The sequence below is a fragment of the Tyto alba genome, unplaced genomic scaffold, assembly GCF_018691265.1.
Source record: "Tyto alba isolate M040663 unplaced genomic scaffold, T.alba_DEE_v4.0 Super-Scaffold_42, whole genome shotgun sequence".
Lineage (NCBI taxonomy): Eukaryota > Metazoa > Chordata > Aves > Strigiformes > Tytonidae > Tyto > Tyto alba.
Genome location: NW_024881318.1, coordinates 17555270 through 17579454, shown reverse-complemented (window position 1 = coordinate 17579454; position 24185 = coordinate 17555270). Strand labels below are relative to the sequence as shown.

The window sequence follows — 24185 nt, the reverse complement described above, 5'->3', positions numbered from 1 at the left end:
ACATCTGTGTTTTCCTCACATAAAGAAAAACAGAGTCAAAACCAACAAAAACACCACTTCCTTTTCCATAACACATATGGACATAGAGTAAACTATTATTTAAAAATGACAAAAAAAAAAAAGGCAAGTAGCAATTGAGTTTGCACATTGCCTTGCTTTTGTTTGTTGGTATAAACCTCTTACCAACTTGACACCAAAGAATTTTCTGACATAAAATAATCATATCTGTCTTGGAAGGAGAACAATCAAAACTGCAGTTTGTTTTACACATGCAGACATATAGCAGCACACATTAAGACAGCCATGTCCTGCCCTCCCTACCTCAATGTAATAGCCAAGAAACAACAGTGACCTGTTTGGAGTGCAAAAAACATTCCTACACCCCCATCAACTCCTATCCAGTTTGACACCACACTTTCACACGTCAGATATCAAAATCAACCGGGCGTTTGCACATTGTGACAAATGACAAGCCAATGGCTGGCAGCGCACTGCCTTCTGCTGACTAAAACAGGTGTCCCTACTTCTGATAAATCACCCAGGCTCTTGAAGGTGGTCTTGAATATAAGCCAGTCCTCCCGTTACAAGGGCAGGAACACATCACCTGTACTAGTTGTGCTTTTGCAAGCCCTGGTGAAACAGCCTCTATAAAGGTCACGGTGGTATACTCCGGTGACTTCAACAAGATGAAGTTTGCTTACAGGTCTCAGGCTCCATCTGCTCTCCAAATGAAACCACAGACCTGCATACCGGTGAGGACAATGAAACAGGGTAGGGAGCTAGGATATGGTGCCATTTATATGCTCTTACCAGGGTATGTGCTGATTATCGAGCTACATTCATCAGGAGTTCTTAGCGTCGATAAAAAACGTGGTCCATGATTATACAACGAATTGGATGTTTTCAGAATATTTCACTCTTTGCATGTGAACTAGCACAGTACTTACTAATTTGGTCACCCTATCCCAATCTTAAGAAAATGTATTACACCAAACATTAAATATAGATAAAATTTTAGTACTGGTTACAGGTGACTGCTTTGCGCACAAACCAGTCACAAGCCAAATCTGGAAGAGATACATATACATGGTAAGAAGTGAAACAGTAACCCTAAAGGCATTTTTTTAAAAACACAACACATTGCTTAATCTGAATGAAAATTAAATATATTGAATTATCTAAATGTGCCTTGTTTAACTTAGAATCATTATACACATTCAGAAATTCTGTTAAATTAGAAATTCATTGTCAGTTTGTGGGCATAGAAACACAGAGACACACTGTACATGGATTTATGTATAAAGTGTGAAATATATAGGTAGTCATATCCAACTCCAAATCTAGTTCTCTATCTCATGAGAAATTTAGAGCTTGGGTCGAGGAATGCAGCTGTTACACGGATGTATCTGATTTCAGTCTGTGTAGTATCAGTGCAGTCATATGTTAAATAAAACACAGATGGACAATGCTCCACCTATTTCACCACCCTCTCTGCTAACTGTTTAGCACTAACATCTGTTGAAAACCAACTTTAGGAAGTAGGGAGATCATGAAAAAACCCTATATTTTAACATATTTTGCACTAGAAGAAGTTTTACTTCCATAAAGAAAGCCACACATATATTCAATTAGGTTTAACTATGAAATTTATACCTAGAGTTGAAAGGAACTTGCTCACTGAAGGCTGTCTTACAAAAAAAATATTATTACAAATACTTCTCATTTCATATGATTGCTTTAGATCTGTACCTGCTGCCAAGAAATGGTGTATATGTGCAGTTTATCTTCTTATACATAATCATGGACAGAAAAATTACTTCTTTCATTTATAATATTATTATGAATTTTCTACAAATGACATGGAAACTTTTCTTAATTGAAATTAGCTAGACTTATGAGATGTTCATCAGAAACTGCGGGCAGCCTTTAGTGTATTATGGCCACTTATTTAAGCACATTTAAAATTTTATCCTCACAGAAGTACACCTTTTAACGGATGCAACCATGAAACAATTGTTCTCTATGTAGAAATAGTTTATTCTTTATCATACTTCACCAAGTCAAGTCTATGCAACCTAATGTTACATACAAAAGCTAGGCTTCACTATAATTTATCTTGTTTCTTTCAGCTTCCCAATTTCTAACAGATTTTGTATTAAAAATACGAGCATATTTCAAAATAAATCATTACCTTATTCAGTTGAACAAAAAAAAAAAATACTTTTCTGTTTCTCTTTGGTAAGTTTATTTTTTCTAAATTAAACAGTTATGAAAAAGGTTACACACAAGCACCACACAACATTAAATTATCAGTTTCCTAGGCCAGTATCCACTTTCTGATAGTGGTCAGTGACACAGGAATACATGAAAAACCCACAACTCTTAAATGAGAAGAATTTATTATTCATCTTCCATATTAGACCTCTGTAAAAGTTAGACATTTGGTAATATTTATAATGAGAGCAGGAAAAAATTAAGAAGAAAAGTTTACTCTACTATAGTAAAGAAAATAATTGACAAATTTTTTTAAAAAAGTTTGAAAATCCCAAATCATTATTTCAGTTTTGAGATTTTGTATTGTCTGAAATGACCTTTTTATTTTTAATAAACCCCTCTAATATAATTTTCTATTAAAACCCCCCAAAACTAAAACTCCAACCCAGCTAGCTCTTAGTATACTATTTTCTAAAATTGATTTCACACTATTTTTTATGAATATCCCAAAATAGAACACTTTCTGCAAGGTATGAATTGATGAGAAAAGCGAAGCCTGCAAGAGATACATCCAAATATGAAGCTGGAAGGAAGCAAACGGCCCATAAATTAACCCAAGAGACAGAACAAGTATATGCAGACAGAAAGTACCTAATCTTCACTCAATACGTTCCACAGATAAGTCATTATTTCCAACCATTTTTGTTCTTAAATCCACTTGATCAAGCCATAACAGCTTTCCTAAGTATTTTAAAATATGGGAGTTTCAGGCTTCTCTAATAAAACAAACTTAATGACCAAGAGTGGTAGAGAAATATACTTTTGACCGCTTTTACAAAATTCACAGTATAAACTGCTGTTCATTTCCTCACCAGATTCAAGAAATAGTGACATACTATGAACCACACTGAGAAACATTTGGATGCAAAATTAGCTTGCTAATAATACACATCAAACACAAAATTGTTTTCATAATTTACGAACCCTGTTAGGCTCTAGACCAATGAAGTGTTCAGCTTGCTTGAGCAGTGCATATACTACAGAATCAAAAAAGACATTTTTCTGGTAAGCCAGGCCACTCTGGAGCTCACTGCTTGTTAGAATGAGAAGTAGCATCTGTACTTTTAACTTTTTGCATCTGCATAAAAGGAAAATTTTCTCTAAAATAACAGCTAGCTCAAGAAGGCTCTTCTATTTCTTTCATTATTTTTCTGTAACATTATTCATGTTACATTAATAAGACTACAGTATTAGTAAAGCCAATCATGTTGCTATAATGCCTACTCTTTTCAAACTGTCATTTTAAAATTATTTCTGTAAGCTCTACTTTTATTCTTCTAAATAGTAAATCAAAGAAAGATATATAATCCTTGTGGGATAAGCCTTTTTCCTTTAACCATACACAAATCCAAAGTAAAATCCTTTAGGCTATTTTCATTGGGGTGTGACAGACTTCAAGATTTAGAATTGCCTTTCATCACTATATTAGATAGTGCAAACATTTAGATAGTTCTTACCTATAAACTGTTTATTACGTAAGAGAGAAATGCACTCAGAAATACAGCAGGGCACATTTTATCTTAGCATATGATTGTCAGATTCTTTACTGCAGCTAGCTTCAGGGTATAGATAGTGATGTACTGGCTAAACCAGACGTATACAAAAAGGAATAATATATGAATCTGTTAATATTTGCTGCTGGCAAGCTTGTGTGTGATTTCCAGTTTCTGGAGCAGAGGTCTGGCACATATACATATGGAATGAAAGGGTGGGATATTATGGATATGGAAAACTTACCTTAGGTTTGAAAGGGGAATATAGTATATTTGGATATCCTTCATCTTGTATTTACACAAGAAATTTCCAGATGTAGCCAGGCTGCCCTTTTCAAAGCATGAAGCATGTTACATACGTGGGGGAAACTGGAAGATCTGCCTGCTCTTTCGCTGTAATACTGATATCCAGCAAATTTAAGAATAGTCATTGTAAATTGTTTCTATTAAATACTTACATTTCACTGGAGAAATTTTAATGCTGTGAAGATATCAATTTAAAACCCAAATTCTATATAAGCAAAACCAAAACAAAACATGCAAATAGACAGGTGAATATTCCACGGCCAAAATAATGACTAAAAAGTAGCTGGTGTGAAAAGAGCATAATCGTGGAATGCTGTGATAGACCAGATGCCAAAGACACACTGATCTTCGCCTGGTAGAAACTGTATCTAAAAAGGGATATGCACACTAGTAAAATTTTCTAGAAGACAGACATGAGAAACATTTCAAGAATTTATTACTGAGAGCTATGTCTATTGCATGTCAACATATGCAAGAAGCATCCTGTAACTGTGCGAAGATCAAACAATCTTGTCTTCACAAAGCATGGGTATAAATACCCTCAAAGGATCTTCAAATTAACGGAGAAAATATTTGCAGCAAGTCTCAGATCTTACTACTAGTTTTCATTACTCTGTCTTGGCAGCATCAGTTGTAAAATCCATCAACAGCAGCAAAAAAAGGCTTACCAAAAAATTCCAAATAAAATCTGGGCTTGGATTACCATTCCAAAACAAATGGGTCACCCTATTTAGGCCAATAAAAAATAAAATTATTTTTTGCATTATCTGTGTACTTAGTTGTACAGCATTTATTCAAAATGGCTCCAACACTTGTAAAACTTTTCATCTCTGAAAACTCTACCTTGAAACTTCATATTGCACACCACAAAACTAAAGCTTACAAAAACCCTTTCAAAGCAAACAATCACTAAATATAGAAATGTATTTATCTTACATCTATGAATCATGCAATTATTTGGAAAATACTTTTAACATGAGTATTTGTAATTAAAATGTAGAGAGCTTAGATCTGCTTAACTTCAATGCATACTGTGACATCCCACTATTTTTCCCCTTAAATTTTGAAGGTAGAGTGGCTTAAGGGCATGTGGAAAACAGGTTACTGGGATTATCACTTAATCACGCCACTTTTGGGGATATTCATGTGGTAGTATATTAGTACTGTGTTGGATCTCATTATTATTGTGCATTTTAAGTTCTGTAAAATCATTTTGAGCTTTAGCTAAGTAATTTAAAACTGATCAAAATACATGAATTATTCTAGCAATTTAAAAATCTAATTCAGGTTTCAAAACCAGCAAAAAAGAAAACATGAGCAAAGCAGTGGTCCAGCAATACTGTAGTAGATGCTCACTTTTGAGCAGGAAATAGCTGAAGAATGCAGTTAAACATACCACTAGGTCTTTTCTGAAACAAGAAAGTAAAAAAATATAAGTTAATCACTAGCTATAAAAATCTTTCCCTGAGCACTGAATCAATTTGTGTTTAATGAGAATTAAATTCTGTTGAAAATCATAAACCACTGCATCTTTCCTGTTCAGACTTACACTACATAAAAAGATAAACCTATTACATATATGTCTGTCAAAGCTCATTCTTTACTACTTACAGTGCAGCCATTAGATAGCTAAAAGCTTATAAAAACTACTCAAGATTTCTAAATTGGGTAGGTTTCTATCCAATTTAAAATAGCTAGGGGAAAAAAAAAAAAAGAAGACAAATTTTTGGGTGTACAAGCTGTTTTTCTTAAAGTCATTTAAAAGACATCACCACTCCTTACAAACTCTGCCTCTCCAACATCCTTATCAATATTTCTCTATCACAGCTGCAATGATAGATCATAAAACATGTGATGTATGAAACTGAGAAACATGATTCAGGCTGCCATATGCAGAGAAGCTGGCCTTGCACTCCCGGGCTGAATGTACCCAGGAAAAGCTGGAGGGAAAATTCACATAGCTGGTAGCCTCATCAGGTAGTCTGAAAGACTAAGAAAGGCTAACTAAGAAGTTTAGCTTCTTCACCCTAATAAATCCTAATTGTAATCAATGAAAAACATCTCAATCCTTTCCTGTTTGGTATGCAAAATGACCTACCCATCAAGTGTACTCCCAGTCTTTCCAAAAATTACTTCAGTCTTTCCATATCTCTATGAATGAGATACTCCCACTTCTACACAGGAAAGCTGGACACAGAGAGGTTTACTGATTGCAAGACACTTTATTCTTGATACTAAAGACTGGCTCCATGGATCAGCTTGTTCAGTAATATTAATTACTATTGCTCTTGTGAAAAGCTCTAAATGGGCAAGCATAGGCAAGATGAGCAATTAGAACCTATCTGAACTGCAGGTAAATCTAGTGGGTTTACTGCACTGCCCTGTGAATCAATAATTTTCAAGGTCCTGTCTTTCTTTGACCACTAATGCTCTCCAACTCTCCATATTTGCCAGACACTTCTCCACATTGCAGAACATTTAAATTGAGAGAGTTCTAATGTGTTATGTTTGACCACTAATGCTCTCCAACTCTCCATATTTGCCAGACACTTCTCCACATCGCAGAACATTTAAATTGAGAGAGTTCTAATGTGTTATGATTGACTATTTCACACGATTGTTTCCACTATGCATTGGAAGTTTGAAGGAAGTTATTTTTTATGTCCTTTGAAGCTGCTATTTTAAGCCAAGTTGACAGTGTTCATAATATTTCAAACACCCTGACAGATTATCCTGCTAATGTGCACTGTAAATGCACATGTACATGAACCTTAAAGAAAACCTATACACTGACAAAATAACATACATGAGAAAATAACACAGATTTATGACAAAATGAAAAAATCCTCTGAGGCAGGTGATTATAATGGATCACAACCATACTGAGGAAGTTTGGAGAAAGGCAAGGCAGAGCCAGAATGCATTTGACTTCAGCATTAGCAAGTTACCAATGTCAGTATCATTAAGATAAAAAGAGTCTTCCTCCAAAAGTTCCAAACGTATTTTTACTCTCACTACATACATCTGGGAGATTTGGAATCGTACCAAAAAAAGTGTGGAAGCAAAAAACTGAATGAAACACTTGTAGTGTGCATTACTAGTCAGAACTAAAGGTAGGAGTTGATCACACAACAAAATCACTCCCTAGACACAACAACATAATTTTAAAAAAGCAGATACTGAGGTGGCTTTAAGTGGCTTAGAAAAAACAATTAACTCGTAAGGCTAGCTTACAACAAACAGGTACTTTGACTTAAGCTGGGATGATAACATATGGGATAGAAAAGATCTTGTTTCCCTCTAAATAAAAAAAAATATTCAAAGAACTATTTAATCACACCATTCTGGACCAAGTTCTACACTACTGAGCAGCAAACGCAAGTGACACCACAGTGGTGATGGGAACACCAACACACAAGAGGTTAATTTTTAATTTGTTTGCCCTCTAATAGACACATCAGTAGGATTCCTGTAGTCAGATGTAAAGTTAGCAAGTCATGTATGGAGCAGGGGATAATTAACCTATAATCAGTAGTCAGAAGCTAGGACTACTGTGGCAAGGAAGATTTCTGTGAGCTTCATCAGGGAGCTCCTGCTTATAAAATGCTTGCTTTTTGTGAACTCCCAGAGGAATAGTGGCTTCATACCAGCAATGCAGAAGTGTGCCTGCCTCTAAATGAGTGCCCGTTTTTCTCTAGGAAAGGGCATTATCAGACCCTCCTTCCTACCAGGATATCCACTTCTGCCCTTGGTACTGCTGTTTTCATGACCTTCCTACTGTGGACAAGCAGGGGCTTTATGTTTTCATTGAAGCAAAGAGAAACTTCCCTCTCTCTGAAGTGGGCTCTGTGTTTGACATGAGTTTTTACTCCTGTCAAAAATAAATACGTTTAAAAACCTTCACAGACATCAGGATAACAGGCACTATGGATAGTATGTAGTGTGAGCCATACTTGGTAGAAACACCTTCCTGGATTTAGTTTTGCTGTTAACATCATATGCAGAAACAATGGTATAAGCATTCAACACCAGGGTTGAAATGTAATTTATATTTTTGCTGAAATGCAAAAATGAATTCAGACAGTCAAAACAAGCCTTTATCAGATCAGCTCTGGCATGACAGTACAGCCAACTAACTTGCAGTTAACTTCAAGCACCTTCCTAATTCTGTCCTTCTTCCTGCTGCTTATGTGCCAAATCCATAGTCTAAAATAATGATGCCAGAATCATTCCTAACTGTTCAAATATTAGAAATTATAGAAACTATTTTCTGCTTTCAAACACTAGTGAATTTTGTTACAGGCTCAGTCAAGCCTTCTCAAGCTAAACACAAATGCTGTCTTAATTCTGACTTGAAACAGCTGTACTGTAGTACAACAAAATCTGCGTATATAGCTCTACACTTGTTTCAACAAAGTCAAATGGTATTTGAAATTTCTTCTTCAAAAAATCAGAAGTTAATGTTTCTACTATATATTTCTTCAAGTAGTTTAACCCTCTTGTCTTGACTCTCCACAGCTTTACCAGTTTCCCCGTGTCACCTACAGATTGTACCCTCACGACTGCACCACTTTGTCATGACTTAACATTTTCTTGTTCACCTTTGCAAGCATCTCTGCATCCTGTTAGGCCAGTACATGCTTTCATCATTTCAGTGCAGGAGTCAATCCCATCCTCCTCTTTCTAAATCCTACTATGAACACATGCTCCTTTTAAAAAATTTTTTCTCATCCCTCCCCCACCCCCAAATGTAAGAAGGCTTTTTCTTTTTTTAATTACTTCATCAAGATGCCTTTTGAAACATCTGATTTTAACTAGACACAGAGATTTCCAGTGGGTACAGCAAGTTTTAGATAAGAATGCCACTAAAAATAAAAAAAAAAAACCCAAAACAAAACAAAACCATTTACACTGCTCCTTTACACAAGAATCTTGCACATTTCTTAATGACACCAACAAAAGCAAATATAAAAATTCTTTAGGCTTTAAAAAAACAAGTCGAAGGACACTATCAACTTCATTTCCACTAGAAAATCACTTTAATCTTGCATTCTTATACAGGGGTCACTAGTTGGAAATTGCACAAGATGCAGAGGGTATATCTCTACATTTTTCATAATCACCTTAAACTGCACTCAATCAGCATTGTAATATGTCATCTTATAGACACACAAAAGTTCAAAAGGAAAAGCACATGAAAAAGCAGACTACCAAAAGCACTATTGTTAAAACTACACCAGAAAGCTTAATATTTCAATACTGTATATGTTAAAATAAACAACATACACAGGTGATGAAAGCCAGTCTCTGAAAAATTTATTATTCTGTTAGAACAAGTTTACACTTAGGATGAATTCTCAAGCTTCATGCCATTAGGAAGTTTTACTGGGTTTATAGTGGAAATGAATACAGAAATAAAAATAGATGACAATCCCAAAATACAGGCTGTACTTTGAATATGATCAACGGGCTTTCTTTTCCTTTTACATCTATATATTTCCTCTTGCCTCCAGCAATCAAATTTCTGTGAAAAGTTGCCTAAATTGCCTGTTTTCCTTTTTAAAATCAAATGCTTTGAAAGACAGAAGTTGAACAGACTAATATCTTGCATTAGCCGAGTATTACTTCCCTGAAGCCATTCTATTGGAACTTTACACCTTTCAAAAATTTATGATGTCAGTTTGATTCAGAGGATCCTGCCCCCTCCCCCCCCACTCCTCCAGCCCATTTCCTCTGTAATCTTACTTTGGCTTCCAAAAAAATTGACCCTAATCTTATTTCCTCCTCATATGCATGACATAAGTACTTATCCCATTGAAGTGAAAGGGACTGGACATCAATACTTTGGGTAAGATGGGCATAAAGGAAATACAAATGATTATTAGGAAAATTAATTTAAAAAGCAGTAAAGGTTTGCCTGGTGAATCTGCACACAACATTGCAAAACTAAAATTCTTGGAACTGGACTGGTTGGTAAACTATGCTACACAAAGCAAGAGGGACCACTGATTGCTCTAAACTTCAAATTACAAAGTAATAGCAAGAATTGTACATATTCTTTGTGAGGTAGATTCATAACTACTGGAAATTCAATTTTAACTTCAATATGAACATTACATAGTATTACAGAGTGTATTTCATAATTTCAAAGAATTTTAAATACTTCCCATTAAGACTTTTTCTGACCAAACTGAATTTTATAATTGCTCAAATTTGTCTCCATGTTCATTTTCACATGTTGGATAATGTAACAACATTTGTTGTTTATGTGAAGCATTACGCTTATCCTCATCCACTCGGATACTATTCTCTTATTCCTATTATCTGGATGAATAACTGATTGCAGTATGAAGTTTTATGAGTTAATACTTATTGTATTCAGTATCTCAAATAAAACATGGAAATATACATTTTTAATTACATAAGAACCAACAAGAAGTTACAGCTTTCTCCACAAGCATCACATCTTAAATTAATAATATTCTACATATAGGTATGTGGCCAACTTGGGGGGGGGGGGGGGGGAGGGGGGCGGTGTTTGGTTTTTTTTTTTTAACAGATTGTCAAACATTTCCTCAGTGTTTTGAATAGCAGCACACTAATCAGTTGGAGCGCAGAAGAGATATTAAATTTTGCTATTTTGCTTACAAGTTATTTAGTGTGAGTGGGGGGAATAAAATCTAAGTATAGAAGTACCAAAATTGATTTTATCAGCTTCAACATTCAGTACCTGATATATTAGGAGCATATATTGTTATCAAATACTTGACTTACACTCATATTCCTATCCCAGATCTGGATGGAGCCATCTTGACAGCCAGCTGCAATAAGTTTACCATCTCTGCTGTACGTGCAAGTTGTAGGAATCACCCGTTTACCTTGAACTGATCGTGGTTTAAATACGCTTTTGTGCTTTTTTTCATTGTTAACATCCCATGTCCTCACAGTTCTGGAAAAAGGTTTAAAGAGTTGTTTTAGATAAAGTCAATACATATGAAATAACTTATGATATAATCAAGCACCATTTTCAGCATAAATGGCATATGATATTGTTCAACTAAAGTTGCAATGGCAAAATAGTGTTTAAGATATGGTATGACAGTCATGAAACTAGCATGACAACTTTCCAAGTAAGAAACACCATACTCACTAAAAAAAATCAGTTCTTCCCAAACTGTGCCGTAAATACATAAAATTATTTACAACTGGACAAATGACCAAAGGTTAATATGCAGATACTATATCCTGCACTTTCCACTGTCACTGGAAATCAGGAAGTATTCAGTCCTCTACAAGAATCAAGACTTCAGGAAACACGCATGAATGCTTATACAAATTCATTAACTAAACAGATCGTCTTAATTGTTCTAACATGACAACAACTGACAAACCTGCTTTTAACTGGCAGTATTGCAGACTGGCTGGTTATCTTTCAGATTTTTCTTTATTTTTAAAAGGCATTTTAAATGATTAATTGCAATATTACTGTATTTCTCTTCCACTAATCCTGAAGGCCTTAGAGTTGCGATATAAAACTGTTCTTCAAATACTTTAAAGACTCATTTATGTAATATTGTTTGTTTCAAGTTGAGTTTTCCCCACATTATTAGCAAAATAAATACATCCTTTTTCTTTTTTAATGGAAAAAGAGTATCTACTGGGATCTTCAATGTTTCTTAGACACATGAAAACATCCAAATGAGAGAGAACTAAAACACTGAGATACAGGTGGAGTCTTTAAACTGTCTTAGATACAAATGTTTTCTGTCTATTTAATATGTTGAATTCTTTCCAGATAAAAATTCAAAACTTTCCTGGCATCTAATGCAGAGAAGAGTTTAGGATTTGGCAAAGGAGTGAAGATCATTAATTTAGAAAGAAAAAACCCACTAAGTTCTCAAGACAACCTCATTTGTTTAGACTATACAAACATTGCCTATGATCCAACAGCATGTAATTCACTGGTCTCTAGCAAAGCAAACACCACTTTAACAAAGGCTGCCATTTCTCCAGACCAAGGCAAAACACTGCAGTATAACATTAGGAACTTCCATCAGAGCTACAAGAACAAACACGCTACAGAGCTGACTTATATATAATAATTCTAGGACAAAACGCTCAAGAAAATGAGCTGGAAATAGCTCATAGAAGTTACATTTAATCAACATGTAATGACAGTAATGAGAAATCAGTAACTGAAGTAGAGTGAATCTCCAGTTGTCCATAATAAAGTCAAGATTAGTCTAATTTTTAAAAGTCTTCAAGTCTCACATCTGTAAGGCATCACTTCATTGCTTTATTTGAAGCTCTAGCATAAGAAATTCAAGTGTTCTAATGGCTGGTTTGGGTATGGGGATTTTTTTTCATTTTAAATGAAACATTAGATTATGATGCATTTTCTAGGGTCACTTAAATAAATCCATGCTGTTATATGGAACAGGTTGCCCAGCAAGGTTATGGAGTTGACTTTCTCGGAGTTAGTCAAAACCCATCTGGACATGGCCATGTGCTAGGTGTCTAGGTGATCCTTCTTTCAACAGGATGGTTGGATTAGAGGATCTTTGGAGGTCACTTCCATCCTCAACCATTATGTGATTCTGACATTCCCCTTTCCCTCTCCATGTGTTGCAGATAATGATCTCAGTCTTCTACCTTTCAACAGGTACACTGACACTTTCTCTCATTCTGATATTTACTCAAAACTTGAGTCTTTTTCCAGTCCCTTTCCCTCATAATATTCAAACCTTCTAGAATCTCCTCTGAATATCCTGTACCTTCAGTTTCTCTTCCTCCTCTTGTGATGATCATCTCCTGCTGGAAAGCTACTTCCTCTCTTATAGTGCAAGTTTCCCAAGTATGCTTTGGCATACCCACTTATCAGATGGTGTACCAAGTAACATGGTTATGTGCAAGGAAATTTAAAACCTGCCTCCCCTGTTTGCCTTTTTTATCTAAGATGCCTCACAAGCATCTCAGTTGCAATTAAAAAAACAACCTCTGAGAATCCTTCATTATCCTTATTTTTCATTTTTGCTGGCACAGAAAGAGTGTTTTAAAGACTTCAGTCTCCTCTTTTTAGGGCTCAATGTCCTGTCAAAACTCCAATCAACTCACAACACTACAGAGCATATTCTAACCTTCTTACTTATTTTACCTTTCAACTGTAAAGAAGTAACACTTCCATAGTTCTATCTCTTACAACACAGATTAAAAAAAAAGTGAGCCCTAAATCAACTGTAGTATCAGCAGATCAGACAAAAAAAGAAACCAAACAACCAACCAAAAAAAGCACCAAACAACAACAACAAACAAACAAACAAAAACAACAACAACAACAACAACAGAAAAACCCCACAGGTTTCCTGAGCTACTGCTTCTACTGCAGACAGTTGGTCACATTCCTTTACATACAGGTTACACACCCTGTTAAAAATGCTCACATAGCCTATAGTATGTGTTTAATGTCCCCTCAACATTTTCTTCATGTATCCAAACTAAATGTGTGTTTACCGTTTACTTGCTGCTGTTGGATCTAACTATAAAACTTTTATACTAAAATAAAATAAGTATTTTATAAGAAATCATCAATGTATTACTTACAAATTGATCAATCATTCCCAGGGAGTCCTTAACTACTGAGCTAAAACTAAGCTCTTTAATCTCTTCTTTCATGTGAGATCTTTTAAGTATTTTTATTCTTTATGGAAACAGTTCCAATTTGTATTTAAAAAATGGACATCATATTACAAACACATCTCTCAATACCATGGACAAAATTTCAGCTTACCACATGAATCAATCAGACCATGGTTTCTGGCTGAATCACCACCAACCAAAACATGAGAAGTCATCTATAAACTATGTATGTTTTATATTTTCCTTCAGACCAGTGATGGACTAGAAACACAGGGATTGCTGAAGGACCTCAGAGAGATACTTTCACTACCTCATTCTAAAGGCCTTCATCACACAGACTGAGTACGACTAATTTATTCTGACATTCCCCTTTTACACTCCATGCTCAATCAATAACTAACTGAGCATCCCATCTCTTCTTTCAGCAGGCACTTTGATGCTCCCCCTGCCTCCGTTTACACTTGAAACTTAAACTGAAGGCTGTTTCCAAACTCCTTCCCTCATAACATCTAATACTTAAGCCTCTTACTAAGAATATCTTCCTAGGCCTAAGTAAGTGTGGGATGAAAGGATAACAATGTTTTACACTCTATGTTGCAGCATTTAGCAGAAATATAATACTAATATTGATCTGTTGATAGGTATAACCTATTAACATTTATTTATTTATTTTTTGAAATAAAAGCATTTCCTGAATAAGACTTTTTTTCAACTGAAAACAATGTTTAATAGAAGGTTGTCCTTTGGTAAAAAAAAAAAGATAAAGGGATTTTTTTTTAAACTATCCCTCCAACATATAATGTTGTTCTTTCATTACACTGAATGATATGCACAGCCACATAATTATTTTCAATTTCTCTCTCATAAATTTCTTTTGAGATAAAACTTCCATGAAAAAGCCTCCACATACACAAGTTTAAATTTAACTTTATTAATGGTGGATTCCACATCTGCAAAACAGATTTTGTAAAGTTCTTATATTTGCCAAGAGCAACTCAAATCAACATAGAAAAGGATAGGAATGTTCTTTTGGAAAGGTAATGTGGATATTTTCCTGACCACTGTGAAATGAAGTGACCCATAATAAACAACTAATTACTGGGGTTTGGGAGGGTGGGGTGGTGTGGGTTTTTTTCCCCCTATAAATGCTTCTTCTCTTTTTTCCCCTCTTTTTTCTAATGTTCTTATGATGTTATTACTAAGTCAAAATTTCTAATAAAATTCTTTATTGACAGTGCTGCCGTATTACACAGATTATTGAAGGTATTTATGCAGTTGCATTTCCCAGCCTGTAAGCACAGAAAATTACTCTAAGTCCTGATACAGCAAGCCACTGACCATTCCAGTACTATTCTAATACAATCTGCTGAATTCAAGGAGTGAACCAATACAAATATTAAAAGCCTGACCTGTCAAATTCCACCCAGCTTCTCTGTCTGTCCCATCTCCTCTGTTTCTACTGCACTGCCAGACTCTCTTGCACAATATTGAATGTTATTGACATTTAATATAGTATAAATACATTAAATCTATTTTTTATTAAGTCTATTCTTATCACACTTAAAATACAAAAAAAAAGGCAAATAGAGCACATTACTGCTAAAAGTACAGATCAGTCTTGATGTTGTACAACTAGTAACTATTTTATGATGCTTATCTTTGTAATATATTATAATGCCTACCTTTGTAATATAAAACTACCCCAAAAGGCCACTTTTGAAAGCTACAACATACCTTAAAATCATCATACAAACACTGCTGCAATGGAATTTATTGGCAGAGCACAAAATTCCAAGTCATCACTGATAGAAAATACAATTTTAAAAGTGTTAAATTAAGCCTCATTATAAAAGAAGTAATTCATCATAAAGGTCTTTTTCATCTTTTTTAGGATATAAACCAACCTTACCTACACAGGAATGAAATTAAGACACTTATATAATACAATGAAAAATTACCTGAAGCAAAACATGTAAAGATAATAGATAGATAAGAAATAGATGAAAAGTTCTGTTAAGATGCACTTTGTGGATATGTTAGTACAAGATTATGTCTGCAAGAAAACTTCCGTTATTCTATTCTCTTTGCCCTCTTTCAGCAGAAGTAAGTTATAGTCTTCTTCTGTTGAGCATGTGGGACCAAAGGAAGGTTGAATCACCTGCCAGATACTGAAAAAAGTTATACCCACAAACAGATGGAGCAATCAAGAAACTTTCCATATTGTTCAGCAGAAAAACTTCTAAATAAGCCACCTACTCCCAGCATCTAAACAGAGTCAAAATATTTTAAACCAGAATACAAGAAAAGTCATATCCAACATAAGTAAAATCATAACTATATATGGAACCACCAAAATATCTGACACAATTTAGTAATTTATACCAATTCTTCAGCTTCTCTGTTACTTAAATAATCCCTAAATGTAAAAAACAATCAGAAACCTCAACAGATAAAACATTTTACCAGAGTAAGAAACAAACAAAAACATCAAAATTCATTTTTATATGATATGCAGCAAATGGGTTGAAGCAACTATAAAACTGCATTTTTCCATATTTCCAAATAAAATCAATAGCTCTTTTTTGATACAAGAAGTTACCACCATGTGGGTAATTACAGCTGAATTATAATGACTATTTTGGATGGGGAAAATAGATTAATAACTAATGGGAACTAGTCTCATTGTCCAGTACGAATGAATTAAAGAGCAACCAACTCAAAATTGAAATGACACATAAGCATGTCTGAGAGAACATGAAGACTAGACATCCTGAATTACTAAGAAAAAGACCTGCTGCTGGCCCATATATGCAAGATTTGAGGAAAACTAAATTTGAAAAAGAGACAGAGCATCAATTACTACGAAGAAGTATTAAAGGGGCTAAGGACCCACAATGCCTAATGGAGGTCAGGGACAAGAGTAAATATGTAAAGAGACAGACTCGGTAAGGAGAATAAAAACAAGGAACAAAATATAACAGTTATAATGTCATGCCAGATTCAGCACGACTGCTCTCAAGTCAGCTATTAGCAGGTTCATGAGAGGAAAAGAGCAGCAGCAGCACACACTAGCAAGTTGTGACATACAATCACTTCTGGCTAAGGAACTGGGCAACAGATACATTCACATCCAAAGACTTACCCACGAGTAAGTCTATATAACCCCTCTCAGGTTATAATTAACACAAAGTCACAAAGACACAGTAGAATACTTGACAACAGAATCTCTTATTTATGGCATAAGAAGTCTGTTTTTACTGAAATGCAAAGCTCACCAGCTTTCCAGACTCAGTAATTTTTGTGTTTTCCCAGATTAAACCACTGATCAGGCTAACAATACAAAAAGGCATTCTTCAAAAGCATAAAAATTTAAGAATAGCAACAAATGTCCTAGAAATAAGCTCATAATTAACATACTATAAATCTTACCAGCTTAGTATTGACATATATTATCCAAGCAGAACTCAGATGTAGAAATGATTTGCTTAAGTCATTCAGCTATCAAGCCCCTTCCTTCCTCAATGTTATCAATAGGAGAAGAGAAACTCTCTAGTCCATGCAATTAATTAGACCCTTGACCATGCAGTGATGAAGAAGGGGACACTATCTGTGTATGTCTTCCTTCCCTAAGTTTTTGCATTACAGGAAGAATAGCCATGGAGAATATGGATACTCTAGCAGAGCTGGAGCCACAACTGCCATACAAAGCCAGATGATGTGAAAAGACTGTTTTCTCAATAAATTTCAAACAGCAGATCCTGTGCATAAGGTTATATGTATGTAATTCATATGCAAATACAATATTTCAGCTACTCCCTTCTAAGTGCATGTCCAAAGTGATGGAAAAACTACCCTACGGAATTTTGCACAATTTGTTTTTTACATACATTGTTACTTCTTTCAACACCTGAAAATTCCCCCAAGGTATTTGCAGATCAGTTCATCAAAATGATCAACTCCACAACTCCATCATTCTCAAAGTCAAGGATTATAGCAAACATATTTCACATATCACATTGGCAGAGTGAAGGGATGACAAAATATAACACAGAAAAAAAAATTCCTACATTATAAATGTTGACATTTATCAAGTATCAACAGCAGCTGATGACTCAAAGCACAAGAGCATCCAGTTACACAAATGGGAAGATTTCAAAATGGATCATAAAAGAAAGTCTAAGATTCTATTCTAGACTTTTTTTCCCCCTCCATATGAATTCCCAGTGAACTACACTGAACAATGCAAAATTCAGATAAATATCTTGATATCTCCAGTCTTTAACTTCAAAGATTCTGAATGCTTCACAAGTTTCACCTGGGACCTAAAAGTTTTACCTGCCATTTTTTCCTTTCTATGAGATTTTTATCTATACCTTCATCACAAATTTTCAAAAGACCCTCAGACTTTAGACTACACTTACTCTTAACATAACTAAACCAGAATACATTTGCTTTCTTATTTCTGTTTTGATAAATGTATAGATCTTGAAAAAGTTGTTTGTAAATCAAGTGTTAATTACATAATTAAAACCAGCTAGAAAACACATTTCATATAATACATCATTTTTAATAACAGATGAGGATACCAGCCATCTGCTCAGAATGTAATTGCTATCCTGGAAGACAGTATAACATACTAAAATATAAATCATATACAGAAAGATCAAGAAGAAAGTAAACAATAAAAAATTTATATTAAAACCAAAAGAATAACATTACTATATGTCTTTTCCATTAACAGTTATAGGAAAGTTCCAAAGTAGTTATTAATGCTCAGCAGAATTTTCTTCACATTAAAACAAATTGTCTGAACAGAAGTAAAACAAAAAAACTTGGTGGGAGAAAGTGTACAACTTCAGAAGAAAATATATGAAAAGAAATATTATGGAAATGAACATACAAGTAGGAGGAGGGGGAAAAAATAAAAAAGCTAAGAAGGAATATGGAATTGAAAAGCAGATTAACTGTGGAAAAACAAAAGAGGCTAACTAAGCTAACTGCTGGACAGAAAGCAGTAGTAGAGGGTACACTGGCATGCAATTACTATGCCAGTGAGAATCTATACTTCTAAGGAAGGAGGACTAAGACTCCACATACATGTTATATTCAGTGCTGTTTAGAATACAGAAAAATAGAAGAAACCTAAAAACAGAGATTAAATTCTGAAGATGGGATAACTGTTGGGGGCAGGAACAAACAAAACACCCCACCAAATCAAACAAACAGCTTCAAGAACCAATGTACAAGAATAAATGACATAAAACAAAAATGATGTTAAGTGTTAGATATTATTGAGAGGAGAGTTCACTGTATTAAGCACTATCTTAAATACATTCAAATTTTGTAGGAGATAAATGGGAAGACAAATCACTGAGGCATTTAAAAAACCCACGAACATGCTCCAGAACACTGTTTACGCTCCCAAGAGTGATACATAAAAAGGCCTCTTCAGACTACGAAAATGGTCTTCAAATTAAAGGCATATACTGTACTGAAAATAGTGGTTGCAAGGATCATAACTTAATAAAAATAACTCACTTATATGTTCAAACTGTGTGGTTGTGATGCTTTCTTCTTTGAAGAATTTTTTCTCAAATTTCACTCAAGGTTATAATGCATTCAGTCTATTTCATAAAACCCTTTCTGTTGACCAAAAATTGAACGTACTTGAATTTCTAAAAGCCCTTCTCCCTTAGTATTTCCTTGAAGTATTTCCTTTTTTATTTCCCTAAGACACTGAATATATTTTATTGCGTTACTGATGAGCATCCAGTGAGAAACAGGTTCACTGATTTTAATGAAGCATATTGATCTCTGTAAAGACTCAATATGCTTTTGAATTAATAATAATTCAAAGCCTATGTTAATGCTGTGCTATTGTAAAAAACTGAGCAATGTTACTTTTCTGAGACTATGTAGCACTTCGCACACAAGAAGTCCTTCGTACTATTTCAGCAACATCTAACTTTAATATTGTTTCTATACAGAACATTAGATGAATTACAGATAGTATGTGATTCAATTCTGAAAGCTGTGACAGTAAAAAGAGGTACAATTTGGTGTCATTTTCTAAATGGCGCAAGAAGGCAACAAACTGGGATCTCATCTCCCACTTAGTAAAGATAAGAGTGGGATGAAATCAAACTCCCTGTGGGGTACATCTGATTAAGATCAAAGGGGAAGACTTCTTCTAAAGAACATCTCAGCAGTTCAAGTTACTGTTACCTGCATGAACTCAAATGACTCAAGATCAGTCTTGCATGATACAGCAAAAGCAGGAAGAGTAAATCACTAGGAAAACAGGATGCTTTCTAAAAAGCTGATTAGTCACGGCTATAAAACAGTTAAGGCTTATTTGGATCTCAAGTTCTTCTTCACTCCTATAAATAACTTAGATTGGAACTAACACTCAGTAGAACTCTCCATTAAACCAGTGAAAAATCAACTGAAATTAAATTGAAGCAGTCAAACAATTAAAAGCTTTCTGAACACCTCAGCTGATTCTATATGCATGACAATTAAACACATTTGCTGTTATTATCTTAGATCTCACTCACAGACACTTTCTGCAGTTCCATTAGCAATGAATTGCAATCTAACAGAGAGGTAAGTAACAAAAGAGAGCAAACTGTAAGTCCTAAATGTATTTGATTTTTAAAGTTGTAGAATCTATGCTAAATAATGCAATGTTTGACTCAGCTTTAAAGATTAACTATTCACTTTGGGCTACAGAAAATTTTAAAAGTGAGTTTTAGTTTCCATTTATGTATGAAGTAATAAACTTTGTATGTTGTACTACAATCTCCATAAAAACTTATAAAACGCTTATAAAGACCAGGCCAAACTGCACCACATAAAGTGTAAGTAAATACAAATTTAAGTATTTATCATACTTACTGGAATACACACTGAAGTGTAAGACACTGCCCTCCTTCTCCCAAAAATTCAGAAAAGAATATAGTACATTTTGTAGAGAAGAAATATGTTTCTTAGTCTCAGGTCTCCAGAGAGTCATGATACAGTCCCCTATCTGTCTGGATGACCACGCAGAGCACCATTTTTTCATATACTCATCACCACGGTCTGCTCATATTATAATAGTGTGGCTATTGAAGAAGCCCTTACACTCCTTTTTGACTTTTGTGTAAGGTTAAAAGTCTGAAGCAAAAGGTTATTGCACAGAGTAGTATTAAATTTTATTATTTCTGAAGACTAAGGGACTTACTCTCCCTTACCAGTTACACTCTCCACATGGGAGGAAATGTTATTGTTTTGCTGGGGTGGAAAATGTGTAGATTTAAAAATCATAAAGGCAGAACTACGAAAATATTTTTAACAATCTGTTTTACTTTTTAAATAAAAAAGAACAGAGAAATAACTTGTTTCATAGCCCAGTGTGATAAAAAAAACAAGTATCTCTTGAGTTTGAACATGTTACTTTGTAGTTCTCTGCTCTTCTGTTTCCCTTAAGCCCATAAATTTTAGTCTGTTCAGAAATTCACTTTTTAGTTCACTGCACAGCCTGCTGCTACCTGAGCAATCTGATCTAAGTTGGCCTTGTGCTAAGCAGGGAATCAGAATGGACGACTACCAGATGCCCTCTTCTACCTAAACTATTCTATGATTCCGGACAACTTCAAAGGGTGCTTAACAATGTATTTAGAGTATACGAATATTGTTGGCAGTTCTTATATTTAAAATTCTATGAACCAACATAATCTGTTCAAAAGCTAGTAAGACTAGAACTAAGTCCAAAATCACAACAAAGAACCACAAATAGCATCAATATCCCTGACTTTATGAGCTACGGGAATAGACTGACTTTAAGAGCTATGATATGGATATACGGAAAATTGCAGAAGCTCTAGCTGACAACTCACGTCCATTGCTCCTACATGTTATAAACAACATGTCCTCTTCACCCCCTTCTGAACTCCTAAGTAGTAAACAAGCACCTATCCCACTTGCATACTTCACAGAAATCAAGGTTTACTTGCAGCTGAAAGCGCTCCTATACAGGTCAATCAAGTAGTAAGAAAATTCTCAAATCTTTTTTTTCAGCTAGAACTCACGGATGCTTCCTCAATAATTCAGCTATTCTTGAAACAAGTGTACATGCCCAACTCTACCCTTCCTTTTTACCTGGGGAATCAGCAAAATTTATAATTTTTTTTTTTTTTTTTTTTTTTTTTTTGTTAGAATTGCAGAATAGAATCACAAAGTATCTTGAGTTGGATCATCAAGTTCAACCCATCAGGATCATCAAGTTCAACTCCCTGCTCCTGGCAGGGCTACACGAAACTAAGCTACGTGACTAAGAGCATTTTAGAGATGCTCCTTGAACACTGCCAGGCTTGGTGCCGTGCCCACTTCCCTGGAGAGCCCACTACAGTGACCAACTACTCTCTCAGTGAAGAGCCTTTTCCTAATGTCCAACCTGAACTTCCCCCGACACAGCTTCATTCCATTTCCTCACATCCCATCGCTGGTCACCAGAGAGAGGAGATCAGCACCTCCCCCTCCACTGCCCCCCGTGAGGAAGGTGTAGGCCGCCATGAAGGCATCTCTCAGCCTTCTATTCTCCGAGTTGGACAAGCCAAGTGATCTCGGCTGCTCCTCCTAAGTCCTGCCCTCATGGCCTTCCATCACCTTGGTCACCCTCCTCTGGACACACTCAAATAGTTTGATGACCTCCTTACACTAAGCTGCCCAAACCTGCACACAGCACTCGAGGTGGGGCCGCACCAGCTCAGTGCAGAGTGGGACAATCACCTGCCTCGACCGGCTAGCCATGCTGTGCCTGATGCACCCCTGGGCATGGTTGGCCCTTCTGGCTGCCAGGACACACTGCTGACTCACATTCAACTTGCCATCAACCCAAACCTCCAGATTTCTTTCTGCAGGACTGCTCTTCAGCCTCTCATACCCCAGTTTCTGTGTATAGCCAGGATTACCCTGTCCCAGGTAGAAAATCCTGCACTCAGTCTTGTTAAATTTCATGTATTTGGTGACTGTTCAGCAATCTAGTCTATCCAGATCTCTCTGTAAGGCCTCCCTACCCTCAAGTGAGTTCACAGCTCTAGTCTCATCAGCAAACTTAATGTACATTTGATTCCTGCATCCAGATCATTTATAAAAACATTAAAGAACACTGGTCCTAAAATCGAGACCTGGGGAACGCCACTAGTGTCCAGCCACCAGCCTGATGTAACCCCATTTATTGTAACTCTTTGAGCACGACCCATCAGTTAATTGCTCACCTAACATACTACAGACTTCTCTAGCTGTGTGCTGGACATGTTGTCCAAAAGAATACTGTGAGAGACAGTATCAAAAGCTTTGCTAAAATAAATTTAAAAAACACAACTAGCTTCCCTTGGTCAACTAGATGGGTGACCTTGTCATAACAGGAAATTAAGTTAGTTAAGTAGGACATTCCCCTCACGAACCCATGCTGGCCATTATCAATGACTGCTTTTTCTCTCAAGTGCTTTTCAGTAACTCCCAGAATAACCTTTTCCACACTTTTACCAGGCACTGAAGTGAGACTGACAGGCCTGTAATTACTAGGGTCTTCCTGCTTACCCTTCCTGAAAATTGGGACATTTGTCAGCTTTCACTCAAGTGGAAGCTATCAGTAAAAGGCAATTTCAGGACACTGTATGTTTAGTTCCTTCCTCCTATGGCAAAATGAAGGTAAGGAAGCTCTTTATAAGTAATTTCTAAAATACAACCTTCAATTCTTGTATACTTTAATGTTTAAAATCCATATGTGTTTTCTCTTGAAGCAAAAAAAAGCCATCACTAATAGATGCAAACAGGCCAGACTGGTGGTCCCAGGCAGAATTTGGCCCCTTCCAGTTTTACCCCCGCTGGGATCCTCCAATTTGTAGAAAGATAACACAGTTTTTAGAAGTGCATGAGATGTCAAAACCTCCTCTTGCACATACCTATGAGCAGTTGTTTAGACTTATTGAACTGCTGATTTTATGCAGCCCAGGATAGACATTCCTAAACTGCCATTTGATTCCTACCACTGAAAGAGTTGAACCATCTTGCTTTGAAGTATAAGTTTACCAGATGCTTTCAGACTTTGGTGAAACCATGTTAAGTTGTAAACTAAGTTTACAAAACTAACTCCATTTCCAAGTGGAAAAAAAAGAAGTGTACTTTCATGTCACAGCTGCTGTTTGCACATGAACAACATGAACAACTTCACATGCTTACTAAAGTCACTGCATTTATACACACACCGGATATATCTGCATGTATGTGTATTTTAAACTACTGTGAAGGAACTACTAGCTCAATTTATGATCCATCACCACTGGGTGGATTCCCTAGCTTCTGCTGTGTAAGATTCTCTGTCCTACATCGACAAACAGAGTGAGCCTCACCTATTTCATACGCAATAAACTTAGAAGCTGTGGATAACATGAAATTCTAAACTTATCATCTCAGAAAAACAAATTGATC

The 24185-nt window shown here is 35.5% G+C and overlaps 1 protein-coding gene across 1 annotated transcript in view; it reads right to left on the bottom strand.

Annotated features, from left to right (window-relative positions):
* WDR70 (WD repeat domain 70) overlaps window positions 1-24185 on the bottom strand; it is a 138663-nt gene that overhangs the window by 48593 nt on the left and 65885 nt on the right. The window contains exon 10 of the mRNA XM_042804798.1: window positions 10848-11022. Coding sequence (XP_042660732.1) covers window positions 10848-11022 — 175 coding nt within the window. The remainder of the gene's footprint in view (window positions 1-10847; window positions 11023-24185) is intronic.